Source organism: Nuphar pumila, chromosome 8 (assembly GCF_984573655.1).
Source record: "Nuphar pumila chromosome 8, dmNupPumi1.hap1.1, whole genome shotgun sequence".
Classification (NCBI taxonomy): domain Eukaryota; kingdom Viridiplantae; phylum Streptophyta; class Magnoliopsida; order Nymphaeales; family Nymphaeaceae; genus Nuphar; species Nuphar pumila.
The window spans coordinates 10,842,501-10,868,396 of NC_143256.1; the positions used below are offsets into that span (position 1 = coordinate 10,842,501).

A 25,896-nucleotide genomic window follows, 5' to 3' on the forward strand; every position below is an offset into this window, starting at 1 on the left:
TTTATTACATTTATCCTGCATGCAAGGCCACAAACCCTTCAGTCCTTTTCTATCACAATGAAGTATTGCTAATTGTTCCTATTCAACTAATATGGGGCAGCCTTCTGAATGCACTCTGCTGCCATGATGTTGATATTGAATGCACAAATATCGTGGGCCAAAATACAGCTTTTCTCTCGATTGATTTGCTTTTTTCCATCAAAGCTTGTGACTCTGATATTTTCCGGCTTGTGATTTTGATTTTTTATTCAGGGATGTACTGAGAATGAGGCATCTCCTATTAGAAAAGAATATCTGAAAGAGAGCAGGTGTCCTGAAGTCCTTGCTCTCTTTCATGAAGCTCCATGTGCCTCCCTTTCTGCCAAGAGCAACACTGACAAATCCATGAGCCGAACATCCGCAATCTCAATTCCAGGTGCATTTAGGGAATTCATGCCCCCAAAAAGTGAGTCAAAGGATCAAATGTATCAGAAATTAGATGTTCAATGTAGCAATGTCATTAACTTGGAGATTGGAAACGTCATACAATTAGACTCAGAAAGTCTTACCATTCATTCCACTGGAAAATTTAGCACAGAAACTGAAGTAGATGAACCAGAAAAGCTTGGGGAGCTTGAAATGTTACAAAAAGTTGATGTTCCCTCAGCACAAAGTTACCCGAGGCATGTACCAGTGCATCTTGTTGACATAAATACTGACAAATCATTTGATATTCACGGATCTAATCCCACAAATCATGGTAGCCTTGCTGCAGCAAAGGAATATCACACAAACCTGACACCTCCTGCAATTTACCCTACATTCCCCATGTTGCACCCTCACTTCAATCCATTCCAGACCAACCCAGAAGCACTTAAGTCAGCTGCGGCTTATGTTAGTCCCACTTTATCAAATTTCATTGTATCTAGCCTTCTACAGAATCCTGCTGCACATGCTGCAGCAAATGTTGCAGCTTCGTGCTGGCCATGCATGTCGGACAAGGAAGCTTGTCCAGATGAAATCTCCAAACTAACTGCCAATGGAATATCTTATGTGGAACCATGGCCAAATTTAGCAGCAGTGGCTGCTGCTACTGTAACTGCTGCTTCAGCATGGTGGGCTTCTCAGGGCCTTTTGCCACTTTGCCATCCCAATATTAGTTTCCCCTTTGCTGTTGCACCCTCTACAACTACTATTCCTGCAATGGATGGATCCCCTTGTCTCACTTCTGATCCCAAGGAAGAAAGGAAAGAACAGACTCTTCTTGAACCTGAATTATCACAAGTGATTGAAACTGCATGCCCTACACCAGAATCACCACCATTGTCTTCAGACTCTGATGCAAGTGCTAATGGAGGCCCTGCGGATTCAAAACCAAAATTGGTATCTCATGAACCAAGGAAGCTCCTCGCTTCTGACTTCCATGAAATCAGCAAGACAAAAGCCAGGAAGCAGCAAAATCATTCTTCTTGTGGGTCCAACACAACTTCAAGCAGTGAGGTGGAAACAAACGTCATGCATCAAGATATTAAGGGAGCATCCAAGGCACTGGATTTTATCCATCCTTCCGGAGATCTTACAAACAGACGGTCTAGGAATGTGGGAAACAACAATGAATCTTGGAAGGAGGTTTCTGAAGAGGTTGTAACTACTATTTTTTTTATGTTTCTGTCTCCTATACAGTCGATCCCCTGATATTAGGAACCCCTCTGCAGCCTTTCGCCATGGTGCTCTCTAAAACGCTCATTCTCCCACTACAACTTGAATACTTGAAAAATTGATTTCACAATGTTTTACAAATGGGGCCGTACAAGCCAGTTCAACCTGATCTGGAATGAGATCAGGCTAAACCATAAGCTGGATGTTGTCTGGTTCCAATGTGGCAGGAGCTCTTAATAATGACAGCGATGTTTGCATTTAGCATTTCAAGTGTCTCAGAGTTCAAACCGGGTGAATTCAAAGGGTTGGACTCCTTATGGAACGAACCTACTATCACAATGGTTCGGTTAATTGTGATTTAGCATTAGTTTGTCAAAGTTCAAACCAGGTGGATTCAAACGGTTGGACTCCTTTATGGACTAAACCTGCCATCGTAATGGTTCAGTTAACTGAGTTTCTAAAATATTAACTTTCATGCGTATCTTTTTTTCCTTTCGTCTTTCCCAGGGACGTCTTGCCTTCCAAGCATTGTTTTTCAGAGAAGTGTTGCCCCAGAGCTTCTCTCGAAGAAACGATCTTCAAAACAAGGGACAGGCCAAGAACAGCAACGAAGCTACAAAACACGACACTGAGAATATGACGGAAAGCTGGAGTAGTTCTATGATGGAAGGAGAGGAAAGTGTATTGATTGGTGGAAGGTTAAAGGGTCGTCGAATGGGTTTCAAGCCTTACAAGAGGTGCTCAGTGGAGGCCAAGGAGAGCATGGTGGATGGCAGCAGAGGCACTGAGAAAGGGCTGAAGAGGATCCGTGTTGAAGGGGAAGCTGATGATGTGGTCATTATTTCTGTTTCAGGTTCTGCAGGAGAGATGCATTGCTCATCCTAGCTACTGCCACCTCAGTAAGGTGAGGAAAAGTATTTATATTTTGTTTCCTTGTGTAGCTCAGCGCATTGACTCTGACATTTTGTATCATAAACTATTATGGACATATTATCTTTAAATTTTGAAAGGTTCTTCTAGTCTCGCTCATGCACGTGTGTGTGTGTGTGTATGTGTGTGTGTGTGTGTGTGTGTGTGAGAGAGAGAGAGAGAGAGAGAGAGAGAGAGAGAGAGAGAGAGAGAGAGGCTACTGCTTTCCATAATATCAGTACAAGAGATCAACCACACAGCCCAAAGGTTGGATGGACAAAGCTAGACTCCTCACGTTCTTTCTATGTAAGATGTTAGCACTTGGCTTGGCTGAAAATTGATAACACATGGCCTTTGGTTCCGTCGTGATGGTAGATGGACCAGCATTGTGAGTTCGCCTATCAAAATATATGAACGTATATGTGTGATTTACATTGTTTATTTCCTTACATATGCTTCTGGCTACAACCCCCTGTTCTGTATCGATTAATGGTATTTTGATTATCCCTACACTTCGTCAATGATTTCTTTTATGTAGTCCTATAGCTTCTGCAGTCAAAGCATTAACAACTTTATCCAAAATACAAAGTTGCCCCATAGAAAGTTTTCTCCTCAAACAATGTCTGGAAAAACTTCTCAGATCCCATAACGTCTGAAAAACTTTTTGAAGAAAGGTGTCTATTACACTTCCACGTTAAAATTGCCATGACATTTGATAGGGTTTGAAAAACGAGCGTGCTTCACTGTTTTTCTTGGCAGTTTTACTCATTTTGGTTATTTTCTTCGTGCAATCAAAGCGCTCCACCAGCAGCAGGTTCATGCATATCCTCTGTTAATCTTGGCTAACTGACAAGTTTAGCAAACCTATGGTGGGTAGGTTGGGTTTACAGTGGAAGCATGATAATACGAAGACACTAGGCAAAAAATGCCCTTCAACAGAATGCCTGGCATAAATTCAGAATAGATAGCAGACAGTGAGGTTGACTGGTTGAGATCTGAAGTTCAGTAAACCAAATCCAGACAACCATTCCAGCCAACCCTATAAGGTCCACGTCAGGCCTGTTGATCCTGTTAGACCTACATGCTATGTCGAGCTGCAAAACATCCTATAGAAATGCAGGCAGCAACATGCTAGATCCACAAATTTCATAAACTACTTCCATCGGTAAAGAGGCATCAAAGGAAAAAGGACGTTGTGAAAGAGATTACTGCTAGACTTTTATTCACACTATACTGTACATTTTACATGTTCGGCTTGCATTTACAAGTATGTCCAAACAAAGAATAAGCTCATTTTTTATTTACAACGATTTATTTACACTGTAAGAACTTACCTGATAGCGCAACCCCTTTAATTGCATAAGGGGATACTGCTTTGAAACTCCAGATTGAATGCATCTGGCACTTGTCATTAGTATTTTTCCCACGTGGGGATTAGTGAATGGATTTAAACAAGCTGGGATCGGTATAGATCAATTGTTGTCCAGGAAAGCTTCCTACCTTCACAAAGAAGATACCTAAACACAGTAAGTTACTCCTTGGTTCTTCGGTCACAGGTTCCTTGAAGCTGCTTAGAAGATGTAAACGTTTGTTGCCTTATGGACAGATTCTGATGGGCTTTTAAGTTAACAAAATATCTCTGAAGTCGTTGCCGCTCAGAAACATCTAATCTAAACGGTGGATTCAGTGGTAGTGATGCAGCTTCAGTCAAGATAAATGAAAGCAAAATGGTGGCTTTTGAGTATGCTGATGCTGCACCACTCCTGTTTCCCATGAGCTCATCAACCTGAATAGGAAAATCATGACAAATATTAATAGCTATCCAAATAAATATTTTATTCACACCAAGGAATGGTAGTCAAAAATACAATGAACGAAATCCTTGTATGCTTGGTTTATCAACGCAAAATAGCTGCAATTTTTATATGCCTGGAAATTATTCATAGGCATGGTATGTAAGCGATGGACCTGGTCTAGATTTTAATCAAAACAAAAGTTAAAGTTTTCGTTACGGTTTCTGCCAGTAAACGGAACAATATCCCTGCCTTTTTTATTATTATGCTATGGTAAATCAAGATATCTAGATAAAGCAAATGATACCAAGAAATTAAAGTACTTGCAATGAACTTCACCAGACTAGAACTAACCTTTAATGGATCTTGAGTTTCTTAGAAACTCATTCTACCAAATGCCAAAATCTATTGGGAGCATGCAAGTTTTAGACCTTGTGTACAACAAATTCAAAAAGATCAAATACTAAAGCTGGAAACAAATAGGATCAAGTATCATTCCTTTTCAAACGTGCTACTAGATAGAATAAAGACACAAAAAATCACTTACAGCACCATTTTTTCCTGCTGTCAGTGCTGCCTGGAATATAGTTTCCATTGCATCAGGCATCTCAGTGCTACCTATCATTCATAAAAACATTTGAGTATAACACACTGGCTATAAATGGATAATAAAATAGATCGCCCATCAGGAGGTGATGAATAACAATAAAAAATGTTAATTTACTCACCATCTGTATCACGGAGAAAACTGGCTAAGTTTTCTGCTCGATCACAAGCAGAAATGAACCCTTGTTCAACCCTTGGGCAAAAAGATGCTGGCCTGCTGAAGTCAATGGCCTCTGTGAATGATAAAGAAGAGCCCCCCTCCTGCTCATGAGAACTGCCAGAAGCAAGAAAACTGTGGGAGGAATCAGCATTTATAGTGGTGGCTGCCCATGACTTGCACACACTAAGAGCTTCCTTCCATATAGTCAATGCTACCAACTCAATTGAAAGGGCTTCTAAATGCAGCCCTGAATCAAGCTGCAAATAGTTCAACAATTAAGACTGACAAATACCAGTGCACTTAAGATGTTCATTATCACATTGAGCAAAACAGAAGACTAGATTAAATGAAAAAAGCATTCACAAATCACAGGGAACTTCATACATATCACAATGCATAGATAAATCTCCCTTGGAAAACCTGAGCTGGTAAAAGGACAAACATCAATCTGGCTAGGGAAGCAAAACATGAAACTTTACTTGAAAGATTACTATATCTGATTTTCATTTTCATTTTCATTTGGAGAATAGAAACTGACTATGTGACATTTTAAAGCTTTTCTTTTCCCTCTTTATTTTTTTAAGAATCTGTAAAAATATAAATCAGCAACAATGAAAGGTAGCATCCTCACTGACCAAATAAAGAGATTGTAATCCCACAGCTTCTTAGCTAAAAGGTTTTTTCTTTTGGGTTATTACCAACATGTCCATCAACGAATAAGGCCATTCTAATGCGAGCATTGTAGAAAATAAGAAATAGCCTTTATTTGTTTTTGAGGGTGAACGGATACTGGTCGCAGACTCGTAGGTCACAACACAAAGTAAAAGAACATGGAAAACATGACCTAGGATCAAAGAATGGTCTTACTCTTGGAAGTGAATGGGCAATTGTAGCAAGTTAAAACAAATTCAAACAGCATGGTGACCATGACCTTAACATCAGCACAAATTGTGGAAGTGGTTTGATCTTGAAATAAATGCCAACATGGATCCATAGCAAACAGTGACTCGGGAGTTTGGTAACCTGCTTATCTCCAGGCTCTTACTAGGCTGGGAAGTTACACTGTTCATGTACCATATTGTGCATTCATATGTATACTTTTGCAAAGGCAACAGATATATGACGTAGAGGGTTATGGTGAGTTTCTACATGCCTACTGAACCTAGAGACCTGGTATGCAGAGATATGAAAATAAGCAGCAGAAAGCTTCTGCAGCTAGTTATCCAAGAAAGTGGTAAAAAATCTGTTTGACTTCGCAGAGAAGATATGTGTGTGTGTGTGTGTGTGTTGCATGTTCACATTATGTCACTAGGGAACCAGATTCAACATTGTTTCATCATTATGATCTGCACCTGCACCTATTCAAATATCTTTTTCAAGTTTTAATGCAGACAGATTCCTCACCATTTCTTTTGCTAGTGCTGAAAGAGCATGTGCATGCTCATGTAATAACCTTAGCCTAGTTGAAGGATGCATTTGGAATGTTTGTGGTACTTCCCCCAAGTCATTAGAGGCTTGGACCATTGCCGATTGAACTGATCCATGGCTCCCCAAGCTCTCAACTCTAGAGGTAGAACCAATAGGCATTTCTCCAAATTGCAAAGGCATGTCTATTGCCTTTCCAGTCTTGGTAAGAGAACAATCAGCACACCTTGTCCTTGATTCAGACTGATCTTGTAAGGAAGCCATAAGGGAAGAAGATATAGACTCCATAGAAGCAATATTCGGATTAACCAGAACATAGTCACGTTCAATGCACTCCAAGGAGTCATTAACTGGAAAAGAAGTAAAAGGTGAATAGTAATATGGTTTTTCAATAATTTACATGATATCACAGCAGACATAAAAGAGAAGTTGCAAACCTTTAGTCGTGCTTGTGCTCAAAGGAACATGGTCCATGGTTACAGTCCTCAGACTATCAACAGTTAAAGATGGTGGCAAATCACCACACTCAGATTGTTGAAGGCTACACTCAGCAGTATCAAGCATAATCCTGGAGTATATTTTAGTGTCTGCAGGTTTCATCTTTATGTCAACAGACTGAGGATTGCTGTTGGATAAGACATGTTCCCTTGGTAATGTGTTGGTGTCATCATTAGTGAATGAGCAAGGAGCTAAAGGTGGATTCCCGTGTGTATGAATGTAGCCACCCGATGTGCTTCTGAGCTCTTCATGAGAGGTAGAAGACAAGTCATCTGAAGAGAGTTCTTCACATTTGATTGGTTGCAGATCTCCTGGCAAAGCAGTTGGATATCTAGAAACCACCATAGGACTGCCATATATGATGATAAATATAAATTAACTTGAAATTTAACCACATAGTTTATTCAATAGCATATCAAACTCCATACAACATTATCAGGACACATGGTGATGCATGCATACATTGGCTCAGCAAGGAACTTGTGATTGAACAACTCCTCAAATGATAGCCTTTCCACTGCAAAACAGTAATCCGTCATGAACAACTTTCAGATAAGCACTAGCAACAGGGGCATCTAGAAGTAGATGTTTCCCTTCAGATATTTTCAAGCAGAAACCTCCAATTAAGAAGGAATACAGAGGTGACAACCATTTCATAACTTATGAAAGAACCAGAAAACCATACAGCACAACAGAAAATAACTTCTAATGGCAAGTACTTGAGAAAGATACTCATCCCTTGCAACTTGAGATACAGTTTCAGATCATGCAACATCATCATTGAATGGTAGGAATAAACATACTTTTGATGCATGTCAAACCTAAACAAAACAGTAAAACACACTACTCATAAAAGTAAAATTAGTTATGATGCAGTACATGTTCATTGACTAATGTTTGATCACACTGGATTAGTTCTGGAGCAGCCATATAGTAGAAATCTGCATCCATCTTAAGCACCCATAGGTCCTTGGGTTGAATAAGACGGCTAAATGGATAGTTAGACCACCTTAACCAAGGGGTCCCTAATTTGAATCCAACTAGGCACTCCCTTCTAGCATGACCATCAAACAGGAAATCAGGAAAAACTATATATAGCCTTTGGCTAGTGCTATTAGCATTCTGTTGTTAGATTGCTCATCACAAGTTTCAACTTGTTACAAGTGCTAAGTTTTGTTTTGTTACTAAAATAATTGGACGTATATTATCAAAATCTCTCCTTGCAATTGTAATGAAATGAGTTTCTTCAAAGATATTTACTAAATCACCAAGAGTGGACACTCAAGAGAATTCCACCAAAATACCAAAATGAACACTCAAGGAACCACAAATAGGTTAACTCACAGACACCCACTAAATGAAAACAAGAACAAGAGATAAAAAATAATACTTTTATTTATCTCAACACATACAAGAAGCATTACATTGTAGTGGGGCTTTGCCCCATATTTATACACAAACGAAGGAGGTCATAGAGAGTTGTTGGGTGTCCAATGGCTCTAAATGGGACGCCAATGCTTCCTTATGTTGACTAGTCAACATGTGTTGACTAGTTCAAATACAAACAAAAAATAAAAAAACTACTATTTACTATCTAGTTACATTATATATATATATATATATATATATATATACACACACACATTTTTAACACTTCCTCAAACTTACGGTTGGATAACCAAAAGTTTGTTCAAAAGAAAGTGAAATATAGGACTAGCGAGAGGTTTGGTGAAAAAATCCGCCACACGGAAGATCGATAGTGTCGTGTAAGAATTTTGCTCGTACATATTGACAGTCCATTTCAATGTGTTTGGTTCATTCGTAGAAGGTCTTGTTGCTGGCAATGTAGATGAAACCTTTTTTGTTACAGTACAATCATGATACTCTTTTACTTTGAACGCTCAACGTCCATATAAACCAGCAACCTCCTTAGCCAAACCACCTCCATAGTAGTTGTAGCCATGGCTCGGTATTCTTGCTTCAGTTGAAGATAGAGAAACTTTTTGCTACCTCTTGCACCTCCAAAAAATCAACGAGTCACTTAAAAACACACAAAAATCAATGGTTGAATGTCAATTATTTGGATCACCTCCCAATCAACATTAGTATAAGCAATTAAATCTAAGGATGAAGAAGCAGACAAGAAAAGTCCTCAAAAAAATAGAAGTTTTGTTAATATTTAATAATATGCAAAGTTGTTCCCATATGAACCATAGTGGGAGCATGTTGAAACTGATTTGTTGTATGAACTGCATGCGCAATGCCAGGTATCATAATTGAGATATATAACACTGCTGTGATAAGTTGTCTGTATGGTGTTGGATTTTCAAGTGGTTCCCCATCATCAATCTTCATTTTGACATTGACAACTTTGGGAGTGTCAACCTTCTTATCATCTGATATATCAAACTTGGTAACAATCAAGGTTTTAAAACCCGTGACTCGGAACTCGACTCGTTCTTTATTGACTCGTAACTCGAAAGGTCAACTCGGTGACTCGGATCGGGTTTTGTTAACTTTTGATTTTAAAAGAAAAAAATATAATTTGTCTCAAACCATGTTTTTGAGTAAACATATAGTCTCCAAATGTCTGTAAGAATATAAAAACTGCAAAGAGCTATAGAGGTTTGCTTGAATTTGATATCTATACAATCACTTTGACTAATTCATGACTTGAATTAGAGGATGTGGTCACCATGAGTTCAGTCTGCTACTACCTACGGTTCCTAAAATGGCCAATCATATATGCTAGCTTGTTTTAAAAGTTTCAATTCCCTCTCTAACAAATCCATAAATGTAAAATAGGGATATATTTGCATAATGCCCAATATCAACATAAATAAGTAATTTTCTCATGTATGAAAACTATGCAGGAAATATATTAATATTTGAATCTGTACAATGCTTGTTCACATAACAAATGGATGATGAAACCTAAATGTGACTTCCTATAGGCACATTTGACCCTCCATATATAGTGAGAATCATTTCTTTAAAATATTTTGCTAGAATAAGTTGATAGCACAGGGTGAACAGTAGTTCGAACAGCATGGCGATTTTATTCTATGGATTTAAATGATTTTTTATCTTTAACTGATTTTTATTTTCTTTTTTATACAAAATCTGGGGGCAACCCTTGTTAAAATATATGTACTTATATATTTCGAAACTGTAACTTGAAACTCAAAAATCAAATTTCAATCATCCCAGAACTCGCCCGAGTCAGGCCGAGTCAAGCCAAGTTAGGCCGAGTCAAGCCCGAGTTTTGGCAAACCAAGTTTGCCTTGCCGGGTTGACTCGCTGAAGGGCCGAGCCGAGCCGAGTCAACGAGTTGACTCGGCGAGTTTTAAAACACTGGTAACAATATCTAAAGCAAATTTAGATTGAGTCAACAAATAACCTCTAGAAGAATAAGCAACTTCTATACCATGAAAAAAATTTAAAAACCCCAAATCCAACATTTTAAAATGTGTTTTGAGAAGATTTTTAATATGTTCAACTCCTTGTTTATCACTTCTAGTGATTATCATATCGTCCACGTAGAAGAGAAGTATAATAATACCTACATAAAAAATCTTAACAAACAAAGTTGTGTCAGTCAGACAAGATTGAAATCCAATATCAAGTATAACTTGACTAAACCCGTCATACCAAGCCTTTGGAGCTTGTTTAAGGCCACACAATGCCTTATCCAAGCGAAGAGCTTTTCCTTTAGGGATCACTATGTCAGGCAGTGTTTTCATATAAACTTTCTTAACCAAGTTTTCATTAAGAAAAACATTTTTAACATCCATTTGATATATACGTCATCTCTTCGTAGAGGCAAAGACTACTCAGGTCCTAACTATGGTCATTCTAGTAACTGGAGCAAAGGTTTTGTTATAATCTATTTCATATTCTTGAGAATATCCCTTGACAGCTAATCTGGCTTTATACCTTTTAAGAGCTTCATCACTCTTGCTTTTAACCTTATATACCCATCAACAACCTATAGGTTTCTTTTCTCATAGAATATCTTGGACAGTCCAAGTATTCGCCTTTTCTAAGGCATGTAATTCTACTCTCATAGCTTCTACCAACTCTGAATGTTTCTTTACTTTAGCATAGTTGGAGGGTTATATATAGGAATATATTAATGCAATGTAGGCTTGATACTTAGGTGAAAAGGACTCATATGACACAAATTTCTCGGGAGTTGTTTATAATCTAGATGACCTTTTAGTTTGTATTTCTACATGGTTTTCATCATTGGCATACTTTTCAAGAGCACATGGATGTTCAGAATTACCGCGCTTGGAATATTGGATACAACCTTGATCCTTATGAGATTGTTCTTCACTCATTACATCACTTTTGACTTCCTGATCTTCATCAATATCACAATTACCAATCTTTGGAATTAGATTCAACTGAAAAAAATACTCGTTTATTTTCTTAGTTTTTGCAATTTCAAAAAAACTTTCTTTTTTAAAAAAGATACATTCCTTGAAACATATAGTCTTTTAGTTTTAAAGTCAAAACATCTATAGCCTTTTTTATTATTTGTATATCTCAAAAAGACACAAGGAATAGCATGAGGAGAGAGTTTGTCACTTTTGTCGGTAAAACCAAAACATTTATACCCAACGACTCAATCTAGAGTAATTTGGGACTTGTTTAAAAAGTTTTTCAATAGGAGATACATTTTTCAAAGAAGAAGATGACATTCTATTAATAAGATAAACTGCAGTTAATGTGGCTTCAACCTAAAAATCTTTAGATACTTGGTTTGTAATAAGCAAAGTTCCTGTAGTTTCTATAATATGCTTATGCTTTCTTTCAGCTAAACCATTTTGTTGAGGGGCTGTAAGGATAAGATTTTTGATGTATGATACCATATAAGTCTAGGTAGTCTTTAAATTATTTTAATAAAAACTCTCTCTGTAAATCAGTGCGAAAGATGAAAATATCATTCTTGAATTGGTTTTTGACCAACTTGTGAAATATTTGAAAATATGAGAAAACTTCAAACTTGTGTTTAAAAAAATAAATTCAAGTGTGGCTCGTAAAATCATCCACAAAAAATACATAATATATAAAATCACCCATTAATATAACAGGTGTTGGACCCCACACATCCGAATGTATTAACTCAAGTAGTCGAAAAGAAACAAAAGTTCTTTCTTGAAATGGTAAGAACACAATTTTCATATGTAAAATTTTCAGAATTACAAAAAAAAATCATTCTTAGAGAATACTAAATCTTGGATATACTAGGTTAGCCAAGTCACTTATGCCATAAATCTAAATCTAATGCAAAAAAAATGTATTCTTGGGTATTTTCAAAAAATCCATAAAGTATAAGTCCCCTTCTCTATGACCTTCCCTATTCAGCTTCCCTAATTGATGATCCTGCACTCGACAACCACGAGAGGAGAATGAAACATTATATCCATGGTCAGATAATTGAGAAACAGATAAAAGATTTAAGCTTAATTTAGGAATATATTTAATTTTTAGAATAAAATTTTTTTCTTGAATTTTAAGAAATGTTTTCAAAATTTCATATTTTTTTATCTCAAGAGATGTTCCATCAACAGTAAAAACATTTGACCCACTTGAGTTGACGTTCGGATAACATATCACCATTTGGTGTAATATGAAAAGAGGCACTTGAGTCAAGAAGTCAAAGCGATTTACCAAGATAAAAAAAGCCAAAGGAAGAGACTGCGACTCCAGTGGATGAGGATGCTTCTTTGAGTAGAAGTTGAAGAGCATCCACTAATTGTATCAAGGACATGTTTTCAATAAATGGATCTTGTGTGATTTTTACATCACTTGACTCTTGTAGAGATCCAATAGAGGCAACCTTCTTCTCATAAGGTTTCTTCAATTTAGTACAATATATTTTCACATGTCCTGGTTCACGACAATAGTAGCAAATAACTTTATTTCTTTCGTACTCATTGTCTTGTTTCTCATTATTTGGCCTTCCATAGTGTGGTGGCTTGTAGGTGCAAACATAGTTTTCTGGTCTAGATACGACTAGAACTTAGTCATCGTCACTCTTAGGGATTCACTTTTTAAACATATTCTCTTCTATACTTAATTATTCTATAGTGTCCTTTATTGAAGGGACTTTCCCTCAATAGAGAAAAGCATATTTGGTGGATTCAAACTCCGATCTCAACTCATTGATAAATTGGTAAAAATGTTTCGCGTTTATTTGATTTTGACGGAGTTCTATATTTTTCGGGCAACGCCACTTTGGTTCAATAAGAGCCAACTCTTCCCATAGTTCGGACAATCCATTATAATATTCTTTAACTCTTTTGTCTCCTTGAAACATATTTTTTACATTTTTCACACATGTGCAATATCTTTAAGAGAATACATTCTTTTAATATAATCCCATGTATTGTTTGCATGTTCAAATTTAGCAAGACTTAAACATTTTTTAATGTTAATACTACTAATGAACCAAGACATAATCTTGACATACTCCATTCTCCATTCCTTCCACTTCCTCTCATAAGTGGTTATGGCCTTATTTTTCTCAACCTCCGTAAAAGGCACATTTTTCTTACCTTTTACTTTGGTAAGAATTAGTTTAGGTTCCGGATCGATTCCATCCACGAATCCCCTACAACCCTTTTTCCCATATGAGGTGCTTCATAATTGAAGTCCATGTTACATAGTTTGAATCTTTGAGCTTAATGGGTTTTATGGCGACATTTTTATTGTCATCCATTTTTACAAGGGTAAAGATAAAGAAAAAAGACTAGAGAGGAGAGAAAGTATAGAGGAAAAAAACAAGAGCAAGAGTGGAAATCACGAGCACTCCACCACCAAGTAGATGCCACCGATCAAGAGCACGAGCACTCCTCCAAGCAAGTACCACCAATCTATTACTAGAAAAACAATCATGATCTTACTAGCACTTGAATAAGAATTGCAAGAGAGCTCCAACACTTTCAAATTTAAGTGACAAACTTTCCAATGTACCGAAAACGATTTCAGCTTGATCGTCAAGCTCTGAAACTATGCAAAGAAATGAGTTCCTTTAAAGATATTAACTAAATCACCAAGAGTGGACACTCAAGAGAGTTTCACCAAAATACCAAATGAATACTCAAAGAACCACAAATAGGTTCACTCACAAACACCCACTAGAGGGAAACAAGAACAAGAGATAAAAAAATAATATTTTTACTTATCTCAACACATGCAAGAAGCATTCCATTATAGTGGGGCTTTGACCCATATTTATACACAAATGAAGGAGACCATAGAGAGTCATTGGGGGTCCAACGGCTTTAAATAGAGTCGTTGGGACCCCAACGGTTCCCTATGTTGACTAGTCAACATGTGTTGACTAGTTCAAATACAAACAAAAAATAAAGAAACTACTCCTAGTTACTATCTAGTTACATTATTTATATATATATATATATATATATATATATATATATATATATATATATATATATATACACATTTACATTTTTAACAGCAATGAAGAGTCCAAGAAATAAATTAGGAGGCATTTGATTGCCTTGGGTCTCAGTTCCAAGGATACAATCTGTCATGCAGAAACACCAGGTCAGGCTTTGCAGACAAGGGATCTCAGACCCTCAGATCTGAGATCCTCAAAAGATCCCAACAAAGGCACAGAGATCCCCTTTAATGACTGGTTGGTTACCAGATTTCTGAAGATCAACAACTCAAAATTTGGATTCTAGTCTGCTACCATTACCCTTGGAGTTAGCTATCAACAAAAACAGAAAAGTTTGCCCAACTATAAAACTATCCAGTACTATCTTATCAGAGATAAAACTATACAACTATATATGTATCGCTCATCCTGACAATTGTTAGACAGCTAGACCAGGCAGGGTCAAACTATCTTAACCAAGGGGTCACTGATCTAAATCCCATCATCCCCACAGCTTGGCTATCAAAAGTGCATTTATAAATAATATATATATATAGAGAGAGAGAGGGAATGCTAAAAAGTCTAATATAGTGTTTCTAGGCATAAAATATGAGCTTTAATGTTAATCGGGCAAGGCTGTTCATTGAAATATCTTGCTCTGCGTGTCAGGAAGATTACCAAATGTAACTGTTTCACTTTCAGGCATAGTGTTCTTTAGTTGACATCTTCCGTCAATCAAGCCAAGTTAATATGACACATCACCAAAGATTGGATGTTTGAAATTCAACATCTACTACTCAGATATCTCATTGGATTATTATGTATAAGAATGTTGGCATCTTGCTGTACAGAGTGCTGTCTATAAATTACTTCATGTCAATGCAACAACTAATACCAGCAAGCAATGTCTCCATAATGAAGATGAATACTGACATTCATGTGATAAACTATGATGTGAGGAACAGATATGCTAACTGTTAAATGTTCCAGCAAACAAAGACAATATGACATGTTCATCTTTCCATGATTATCACTTTCCATAGAAATTGAGGTCTACCACTCTTTCTTAAAACTGAAGCATCTTCTTCCCTAAGTGCAAGTTGGGAAAAACTTCACACCTGAGCTCATATACGCAAGAATGCTTTGGCATCTGCATGATATAATTATCATTTTGTACTAAAGCAGCCATCTTCCAATTCCACACCAAACTTTATCCAGGAAAACATGAAGAGAAAATTAATTAAAACACACCACGTTTCAGCAATTTAGCACAATGAAAATATGGCACTGTTCATTCTACATCTCAACAAAACTAGAGAAACAGAATCTTCCTAAGGGGATTCAGTAAGATGAACAATCATCATTAACCCAAAAACAGGGTTCGGTCACGTAACACAAGGATTATCCAAGTAGATTAATAAACACAAAGGGAAGGGAAAGTCCATCACTCTTATCATATAAAAAATTATATAACTAGGAAAATAAAATAGAAAACAAGGATAACCATGCATAAATATGCAGACACTAACATAACCATCTATCATCTTCTCTTACTTGGTCATGCTTCAATTAATTCCTAATAGAATCGTCATTAGATGCAAATTGCAAGAATTCTAATAGATGTCCAAAAACATAACTTTGCAAACTGATTTCAAGCTTTATCATGGCTCCTCTTGCTCAATATACAACAAGTTCACAACATCATCAAGCACATTTTCTGTAAGTTGCTGTCAATAAAATAAAAAAATTTTAAAAATGCTGTGGATAGAATTATGATTTTTTATATATCTATGAAGAGAGAAAAAATGATAAACGCAAGCATACAAGAAGCCTGACCCTCCCAATCCTTTCCTCTCCCATCCACCCAACCACAAACTAGTATAAACAAAGAACAATCGCATATGCACACCTACATACATATGCATGCAGAACTATATAAAACAGCAAATGGAGATTAGATGATACACCAAGGAACTGGTAATGCCAGAAGTTGCAATTTTTCTGCCTATTGGATGACAACTCTGGTTCATTCAACTGGTGAGAAAGGGTTGACAATAATTAGTAATCAAAGGCATTGGTAACTATGGTTCATTCAATTGGTTAGAAAGGGTGGACAATAATTAGCAAACAAGGGTGTGCAGTTACCTGGATTTCGACGTAAAAGACGTTTACACAGGTCAATGCAATCAGGATGTAGCTGTCCAACAACATCTTTTGGAAATTGCAATTCTTTGGACATCAAAATGTTCTGGAAAAGCTGTGGAAAAGGAACTATTATCAAGAACAGTTCACAGTATCCAAACAGAGAATTATTTGAACTAAACATGCTTTGAATTTAGAGGTTTATGATAACCTGGAACTGGTTATTCCCATCAAAAGGTGGTCTGCCTGTAACAAGTTGGAACAAAATTGCACCTACACTCCATAAGTCTGCCTGCAGGTGCTAACTGATGAGAAAGCTATAGTGGTCAAAAGAAATCATAAAATGGGGCAGAAACAAGAATGTTTTCCAAAACAAAAGCACTATCATCTTACACCTTTGCGTCATACTTTTGAGACTGAATAATTTCTGGGGCCATATATAAAGGTGAACCACATAATGTATCAGCCAGTCCCTGGGGTTTAAGGTACCTGCCCAAAAATAACCATCATTGGGTCAAGCTTCAGAAGGAAATGTCTGATATGCCACAAAATCCATCGTAAAAAAGCCAAATATGGCATCACTGGAAACAGGTGGCAATATGTTTTTAATATTTCATAAAGCATCTATAAAAACTCCGCCTGTGTATAACTAGCCCGGATAAAGGAGGGTTGCGGTAGGCCAGTGACCGCCAGTATAAAAACTTAGTCATACCCTATGAATATGAACCAATATGAGAATTTCGTTGGGGCGTTTCCTACTGAGCGACGCGTTGTACTCTATAGGCTCGGATGCAGTGATAAATGGGCAAGGGTTGCTAGGTCGTCGCCCGGAAGCGACGCGTCACACCGGCGCCCGAGTGTGGTGTCAAATAGGCAAGGGTTCCCTCACTTTGTTGGACGGGTGAGGGTAAAGAAGTTAGTCCAAGACCATAAAATTAGGTTAACCACTTGGAACATAGGGTCTTTAACTGGTAAGTTGGTAGAGTTAGTAGATGTTATGTGTAGGAGAAAGATTGATATTTTATGTCTACAAGAGACCAAATGGGTAGGTGAGAAGGCAAAAGTGATAGAACCTTGGGGATATAAGATTTGGTATACAGAAATAAATAAAAATAGGAATGGAGTAGGGATTGTTATGAGTCGTGAGTTTATAGATAATGTAGTTGAGGTCCGTAGGAAGGGTGATACGATTTTACTTATTAAATTAGTATTAGGTACGGATATTATTAATATTATTAGTGTTTATGCACCTCAAGTAGGTTTAAATGATTTCATTAAGCATCAATTTTGGGAAGATTTAGATGGAGTAGTACAAGAGATATCTTATGGAAAAAAGCTTTTCATCGGCGGTGACCTTAATGAACATGTAGGCATTAGTAGGAATGGATTTGAGAGTATCCAATGAGGCTATGGTATAGGAGAAATAAACGAAAGTGGAGAAAGGATTTTAGATTTTGGTTTGTCCTATGATATGATCTTAGCAAACACTTGGTTTAGGAAGAGGGAGTCTCACCTAGTAACATTTAAAAGTAGGGTTAATACAAGTCAAATATATTTTTTCCTACTTAGAAAGAGAGATAGGGGTTGTTGCATCGATTGTAAGGTTATACCGGAAGAAAGTGTAGCTACACAACATAGAGTCTTAATTTTAGATCTTAGAATTAGATAATGCCGCAAAAGGGATAGGCATAGGATAGATCTTAGAATTAAGTGGTGGGCATTGAAAGGAGCTAAACAAGAAATGTTTGTAGAGCAGGTAGTTAAGGAAGTTGATTGGTGTCTCGAGGAGGATTCAGAATCAATGTGGAATAAGATAGCGGGTGGCATGAGAAAGGTGGCTAAGGAGGTATTGGGTGAGTAAGGATACATCATGGTAGAAAGAGGACGTCAAATTAGCTATTAAGGTTAAAAGAGAGTGTTATAGAAATCTAAGTAAGAGTCGTGATAATAAGAATTTGGAGAAGTATATGATAGCAAAGAAGGAAGCTAAAAAAGTAGTTCGAAACGCGAGGGATAAGGTATATAAGGAGGTTTATGACAAGTTGGATACCAAAGAGAGCAAGAAGGATATTTATAGACTTACAAAGATAAGAGATAGAAAATTGAGGGATCTGGGTATGGTTAGATGTATCAAAGATGAAACACGAAGGGTTTTAGTCAAAGATGAGGAGATTAAGGAGATATGGAAAGATTATTTTGATAAGCTATTTAATGGAAGTCATGCTCAGGATCTTGAAGACTTGTCAATTCCTTTTCATGAGATGAATCGTGACTTCATGCTCAAGATTCAAAAAAAAGAAATTGCAGAGGCTTTGAAGAAAATGAAATCAAGAAGTGCAGTTGGCCTAGATGGTATACCTATCGAGGCTTGGAAATGCTTGGAAGAGAAAGGTTTAGAATGGTTGACAAATCTTTTTAACAAGATTTGGCGGACAAATAAGATACCTAATGAGTGGAGGAAGAGTACTTTGGTGCCTCTATATAAGAATAAGGGTGATATACAAGATTGCACAAACTATCATGGTATAAAACTCATGAGTCATACTATGAACTTTGAGAGAGGGTGATTGAGTCTAGGTTGAGGAAGGTTGTCATGATATCGGAGAATCAATTTGGTTTTATGCCTGAAAGATCAACTATGGAAGCTATACATCTTCTTAGACAACTTATTGAGAGAAATAGAGAGAGGAACAAAGATTTGCATATGGTCTTTATTGATTTGGAGAAGGCATACGATAGAGTACCTAAGGACATTCTCTGGTGGACAATAATGAAGAAAGGTGTTTCTCTCAAGTACATTAGTATAATTAAGGATATGTACGAAAGAGTAGTAACCAATGCCCGCACTTGTGGAGGGGTAACAACTAATTTTCCTATAACGGTTGGGTTACATCAAGGATCTGCTTTAAGCCCTTTCCTATTTGCTATAGTGATGGATGAGCTTACGAGATCAATTCAAGAAAATGTGTCATGGTGTATGTTGTTTGTTGATGATATTGTTTTGATTGATGAGTCTAGAGTTGGGGTTAATGCTAAGTTAGAATTATGGAGACAGACAATGGAAGCAAGAGGTTTTAAGTTGAGTAAGAGTAAGACAAAATATATGAAATGTCGGTTTAGTAAGCAACGAAGTAGTGATGGGAGTGTAGTGAAGCTTGGTGAGCAAGAAATACCGGTAGATGATTGTTTCAAATATTTGAGATCTATCACTCAAAAGTATGGAGAAATTGATGGAGATGTAAATCATAGGATAAAGGTTGGGTGGATGAAATTTAAAGTGCAACTGGAGTGTTGTGTGATCGTAGAATGTCATTGCGGTTGAAGGGAAAGTTTTATAGGACGACTATTAGGCTCACTTTACTATATGGCAAGAGACATCATATTCAAAAAATGAGTGTAGCTGAGATGCGTATGCTTAGATGGATGTATGGAAATACAATAAAAGATAAGATTCGGAACGAGGAGATACGTAAGAAGGTAGGCGTTGCACCCATTGAAAATAAGATGAGAGAGAATCGTTTACGGTGGTTTGGACATATTCGGCGAAGGCCTAATGATGCTCCAATTAGAAGGATGGAGAAATGGGAAAATAGATTAGTTAAAAGATGTTGGGGTAGGCCTAGGAAGACTTGGATGGAGATGATAGGAAAGGATATGAATGCTTTGAACCTCACCGAGGACATGGCATTGGATAGAAATGATTGGAGGAGAAGGATTCATGTGGAAGACCTAGAATGATTTTCTTTGTTGGTTCATATTGCCGACCACCCCAATTGTTTTGGGATAAGGCGTAGTTGTTGTTGTTGTTATAAAGCATCTATAAAGTATGCATCCTGGCTTCTTCCACAGTATATGAACCATTATGGGATCATATTATCATGAAGCCAATGATAGTTATGTCGTAAGAAAAATGGGTAAATAGGGATAATTGGTTTAAATATTGAAAATTCGTTAAAATGCAACAAGCAAAAGAATGGACACCCATTGCATAGTGTTCACATTTTGACTCAGAAAAGTAAAACACTATATGTATGGATGGCCAATGCAAATGGATTATGTTTAGATACATAGAAAAGAAAAGGACTATATATATGCATATGGTATCAAACCAATGGGAAATATATCAGTACCAAAAATTATCAATTTGTATTTGAGTTAACCAACTACTACTTGTCTTGCTCCTTGGCCAATCATAATCAAAACTTTTAGCAGTTCTTACTGGGTATTGTCATAGTTTCTGAAATAAAATTGGCTGGGAGACCTAAAATTAGCTTTTGATAAGGCAACCCGTTTTGCACAGGTTTCAAAACAATGAGCCAGAAAGACAAGCTTTAAGTACAACACATCACCTGTGGAATTGGAATAAAAGCCTTTTTGACCAGAAGGTCATGAGCACAAGTATCCAAGGATCTATGAGTTGGAAAACACAAAAGGTGTGATATATTAATAGTGGTACCACAAGTCTTTTTTTTAAGAAAATTATACTGTAAAGAAGAATTGTAACAAGATGAAGGGCAGCAAGAACAAACAAATCTGTCATATCTATGGAATATAGACTTTCAGAATGAATCTTGTTTTGGCCATGACTGGGTGGTAAAATTGAGATCACAGTTTGTTCAGTTTATCTTTTGAGGGAAACAATTTGTTAACAGATTATAAACCTCTAGAGCAAAAAATTTGAGCTATTTCATATAAAAGTGACTCTTTAAGTCGGTTCAGCAATACAGTTTTTCCATTTGTAGTTTCTAAGGAAACTCCTGCTGAACCAATATATGATAAAAGGGAGGAAAGTACTTGTGAAATCAAATAAAAGTCGCATATTATTTTACTGGTGATACCTTGCAAAGCCAAAATCTCCAATCTTAAGCACAAGTGCATCACCTTCAGTTGACAAAAGAAGATTCTGCAAGTTCCATGAGAAGATCAAACAGACAGTATTAACGACCAAAAATTGATGATCAAAGACCAGAAATCTTGTTTTCGACAAGAAAATCACCACCTAGGAAATAAACACAAAAGCAAAACTGAATTCCAACCAACATAAGTAGAGGGATTATAAGATAGGCATTGAAATCATGCGAGTAATAAGACTGGCATAAAAAAGAGAGTGCTCAATAGAGAGGCTAAATAATTGACTGCATATCTCAAGCTAATTTAGTTGGTACATTTACAGCTGCTAAGTGTAGATTACACCTGTCTTCCAACAGAAATAGAAAACCTTTCATTAAAATAAAGGCAAAAGTTACCATAATATGAAGGAGATAATGGAATTCGCTAAGGAGCAAGAGATTCTTATGGAGTGCTATCTCACCCTCTAATTTAGCTGGTACATACATATAGTTGCTAAATGTAGGTTAAATGTGTCTGCCAACATGAATAAAAAACATTACATTAATACAAGAGAAAATTTAGCACAATGCGAAGGCATGGTTCAATGATTCCCCCACATACAACATATGTTTCATGAACAGCACAATAAATATGCCATTGATAGTAGGAGATTACTTTTCTCTTGGGTTCCAATACCATGAATTCACATTCATAGATTCAGTCCCATTGATCCCTCCACCACACGAAGGAGAATGTGAATAATAAGTTTTAGAATGGGAATCACTGGAGTGAAAGACGAATTCTTGAGTAAATAACAGTTGCTAGAATCACAATGAGCAAGAAGCTTGTTATGATGGTCTGATGATCAGAGGAATTGTAATTTAATTGATGTTTCTAGCCAAATGAGGACTCAGTACCAGCGTCGCACCTGCACCCATGCAGGTGCGACACTTGGACACAGTGTCAGGTGAAATCAACCACACTGAGGTCCAATTTTGTCCAAAAGTAGATTCAATTAACCCTAACCAATTCCAATGCGACATTTGGACACGTCAGGTGAAGTCAACCACACCGAGGTCCATTTCTATCCAAAAGTATATTCAGTTAACCCTAACCAATTCCAGTTTTATCTTTATTATATATATAAATACATAAATGCGCACACACACACACACACACACACACACACACACACACATATATATATATATATATATATATATATATATATATATATATATATATATATATATATATATATATATATATATATATATATATCAGCACCTCCACACCGGTGTGTTATTTTTTATTGATGAGGAATAGCAATTGTAGATTGTTAATTTGATTTATTACATGAATTTATGCATGATGAATTGATGATATGATAATTGTTTTTATTTTATTAGTGTTAACTTAAAACTGTTAAAAAATATTTATATATATACCCTCCCCGCACCCAAATTTTTTTAAAGTGCCGCACCCGCACCTATGTGACAGCAGAAATCATTAAAGCAGGTGAGGAAAGCAAACATGATGAGAGGAATCCTAAAGAGATGCACGTGAATCAAGAGAAATTTGATGACAAAACTAGAAACAGATAACTATTGCTACTATTTAGCTCACAGCATGTGAAAAAATTATATAATAGAGAAGAGATTCAGGAGATTCAAGACTCGAACCCAACTGTAAAATACAGAAGAGATCTAGGAGAAAATGTAACGTTTGATATGAATAAAGTTCCTAATCTAAGGCCCAATTTTATTAGGTTGTCACACCTAAACATCTGAGGTGCTTTGGCTTATCATGCTCAGAAAAAATTGACTAAATGATGATTCAGTCTTCTTTGGGACATTTTGCAACAAAGGCTGCATTATCATCACCATCATCAAGTTTTATCCCAACTATAGGGTAGTCAGCTTCATGAGCCATGTTTTAGCTTAAGTCACCCCAAAATCCTATTGGATAGTGACTGAACCAATCCAGATCCAGATCATGTCAGATCTGGGTCCTGTCAGACCCAGATCAAAATCACATCAGATCTGGGTAACGTGAAACCCAGATCCAAATCAAGTCAGATCTGGGTAACGTGAAACCCAGATCCAAATCGCGTCAGACCTGGTTTTTTTATTATATGTAACTGTCGGTGTTTGGTCTGTTTTGCAATTAGTGTATATGTTGTGTCCAGTATTATAAGGCATTATTGCAATCTGCCATCATGTTTCTTAATTATAAAAGGAGACCCATTACACGTTACCACATTTGGAAACGTGAGACCAGAAAATTTATGACATAAACCTCTATTCTCTTTCTTTCTTCTCTGCATGAAAAGGCTCTGTTTCATATTGGGTACCAGATTTTTCATGGCATCCGAGAGGATCGATCAATAGGGCGCGCCCAAGGTATGCTTTAACAAATCTTGTTTTGCATTTTTCAATCGTCTCACTCTCTTTCCCTTCTTCTTGCTTCCAGTTTCCCCGCTTCTTCCTCTTTGAATTTATTGATTTCAGATCTGTTATTCTTCTCTCCTCTTTATTTCTTTTCAATCAAGATTGTCGATTTATCTTTCTTTCCTCTTTTCTTGCTATCTTTTCAAATCAAGATTGTCGTTTTCCCTCCTTTCTCACATATTCTCTCATATCCAGCCTGATCTATTATATAGATCTGATTGTCATATATCAGATCCATATACAGACAGTCCTGATTAAAACCTGGTATTTTTTATGGGTTTTGGCTGCATATTCTCAGTTATATTACATCTCTTGTCTAAAACAAAGTGAATATATATATATATATATATATATATATATATATATATATATATATATATATATATTCTGGTATTTCTCTGTTCTTTAATTTGAATATCGTCAAATCAGTTCTGGAAATTTTTTATCTGATTAACGCAGGTCCAATCTTCTATCTAAATTGGGTTCGATCCATGCTTTACCTAATTAAACGTGTTATTGAGGTCTGACTGCTGGTGATCAGTCATTCGAAAAGCCCCTGCAAAAAAAAAAAAACGCAGAGCAGATCACATTGAGCATTAATTGTTTCTTTTCATCATGGATTTTAGCTTCTATTCCCCTTATCCAAATCTTTCTTCCAACTTCTTACCTCAGCTTGTTTCCGGAAAGTTAAACAATTCTAATTTTTAATCTGGAAAAAGAAATACCCTTTTTATAAGGAGTCAAAATCTGTCAGGCACCTGGATGGGTCCATCATGGTCCCGACAGAGTTTATTCAGAAGGAAGAGAAGGATGAGACAGGCAGATTGTATCTTCCAGTAAGATCAGGAATTCAGATTTTATCAGTTGAATGAAGAGAGATCAGGTGTACATCACATCAACCCTTTCACAAGAGGTAATGATCGGTATCCCAGATGACCGCACAACCATGCAACTTTGGATGCATCTTGCACATACATATTCTCAAATATCTGAATCTAAAGTTATGTTCTTGAAGAAGGAATTTGAGAACCTGAAGAAAGACAATAACACCAGCATTATGGAATATCTGAATAAGGTAAAGCGCATTACTGACCGGTTGGCATTAATCAGATGTGAGGTGTCAGATAAAGACAAGGTGCAACAGACACTTAACAATTTGAGTTCTGAATATCATGTTCTATCAACCTCCTTGGTGTGTCTTCCTGCTCTTCCCACTTTTGAAAACTTGAGGTCAAGATTGCTAGATTATGAAATGTCCCTAAAGGGATTATCTGATCAGATGAATAAAAGCCAAGGAGATTCTCAGGATGTGCTCTTCACTGAACATCTCGTGGAAGAGGTCATGGCTATCGAGGAGGCATAGGTCACGGTAAAAACAATGGTGGGGCTAGAGGCTTACTCCCTACTCTAAACGCTCCATTTGCTAATAATCAAGGAGGACGGGAAGTCCTTACATGATATGTATATAAAAAGCATGGTCATATAAAGGCTAATTGTTGGTACAAAAAGTATCCCACAGAGGTGAATATGGTGCAAACCAAGAGAGATAATAATGGTCAAGAACAACAGAAAGAGCAGTCGAGTGAGGTAAAGAGTTCAAATGTTGTCACGCTGGACAAGAATCTCCTACTTGTACTTACAAATCTGAATCTGAAGTATAATGAGCAAGGGTGTGGTATATAGACTCTGGAGCAACCAATCACATTAGTAGTGATGTGGGTAAGTTTTCTGAATTAATTCCTTATCATGAAAATAGTGATGCATAGGGGTTGAGAAGATTGTTGGAAGATATAGGGGTGCATATGCAATCATCCTCAAGGTTATGTTGTGACAATAAAATCACCATATAAATAACTGGCAATCACATGTTTCATGAGCGCACTAAACATATTGAAATGGATTGTCACTATGTTCGTGAAGAGTACCTGAAAAAGACCATCATCCCGCCTTATGTAGCATCGGAATTTCAGTTGGCCGACTTCTTTATGAATTGTAATGAAATGGTGGTCTTCAACAAATGCACAAATAACT

At 36.7% G+C, this 25,896-nt stretch overlaps 2 protein-coding genes across 6 annotated transcripts in view; one reads left to right on the plus strand and one right to left on the minus strand.

Annotated features, from left to right (window-relative positions):
• LOC149829601 (protein LATE ELONGATED HYPOCOTYL-like) overlaps positions 1-2,657 on the plus strand; it is a 50,009-nt gene extending 47,352 nt beyond the window's left edge. For all 5 annotated transcript variants that reach the window (XM_090016037.1, XM_090016040.1, XM_090016039.1 and 2 more), the window contains 2 exons: positions 253-1,620; positions 2,146-2,657. In XM_090016037.1, the coding sequence (XP_089872163.1) occupies positions 253-1,620; positions 2,146-2,523 (1,746 nt within the window). In that variant the 3' untranslated portion in view covers positions 2,524-2,657. The remainder of the gene's footprint in view (positions 1-252; positions 1,621-2,145) is intronic.
• A 1,086-nt stretch (positions 2,658-3,743) lies between these two features.
• The window catches only part of LOC149829602 (serine/threonine-protein kinase ATG1a-like), a 33,408-nt gene continuing 11,255 nt past the window's right edge, over positions 3,744-25,896 (minus strand). The window contains exons 4-13 of the mRNA XM_090016042.1: positions 21,424-21,488; positions 16,981-17,074; positions 16,797-16,877; positions 16,589-16,700; positions 7,492-7,546; positions 6,969-7,378; positions 6,511-6,881; positions 5,069-5,363; positions 4,888-4,958; positions 3,744-4,333 (exon numbers count right to left, since the gene is read on the minus strand). Of these exons, the coding sequence (XP_089872168.1) occupies positions 4,079-4,333; positions 4,888-4,958; positions 5,069-5,363; positions 6,511-6,881; positions 6,969-7,378; positions 7,492-7,546; positions 16,589-16,700; positions 16,797-16,877; positions 16,981-17,074; positions 21,424-21,488 (1,809 nt within the window). The 3' untranslated portion in view covers positions 3,744-4,078. The remainder of the gene's footprint in view (positions 4,334-4,887; positions 4,959-5,068; positions 5,364-6,510; positions 6,882-6,968; positions 7,379-7,491; positions 7,547-16,588; positions 16,701-16,796; positions 16,878-16,980; positions 17,075-21,423; positions 21,489-25,896) is intronic.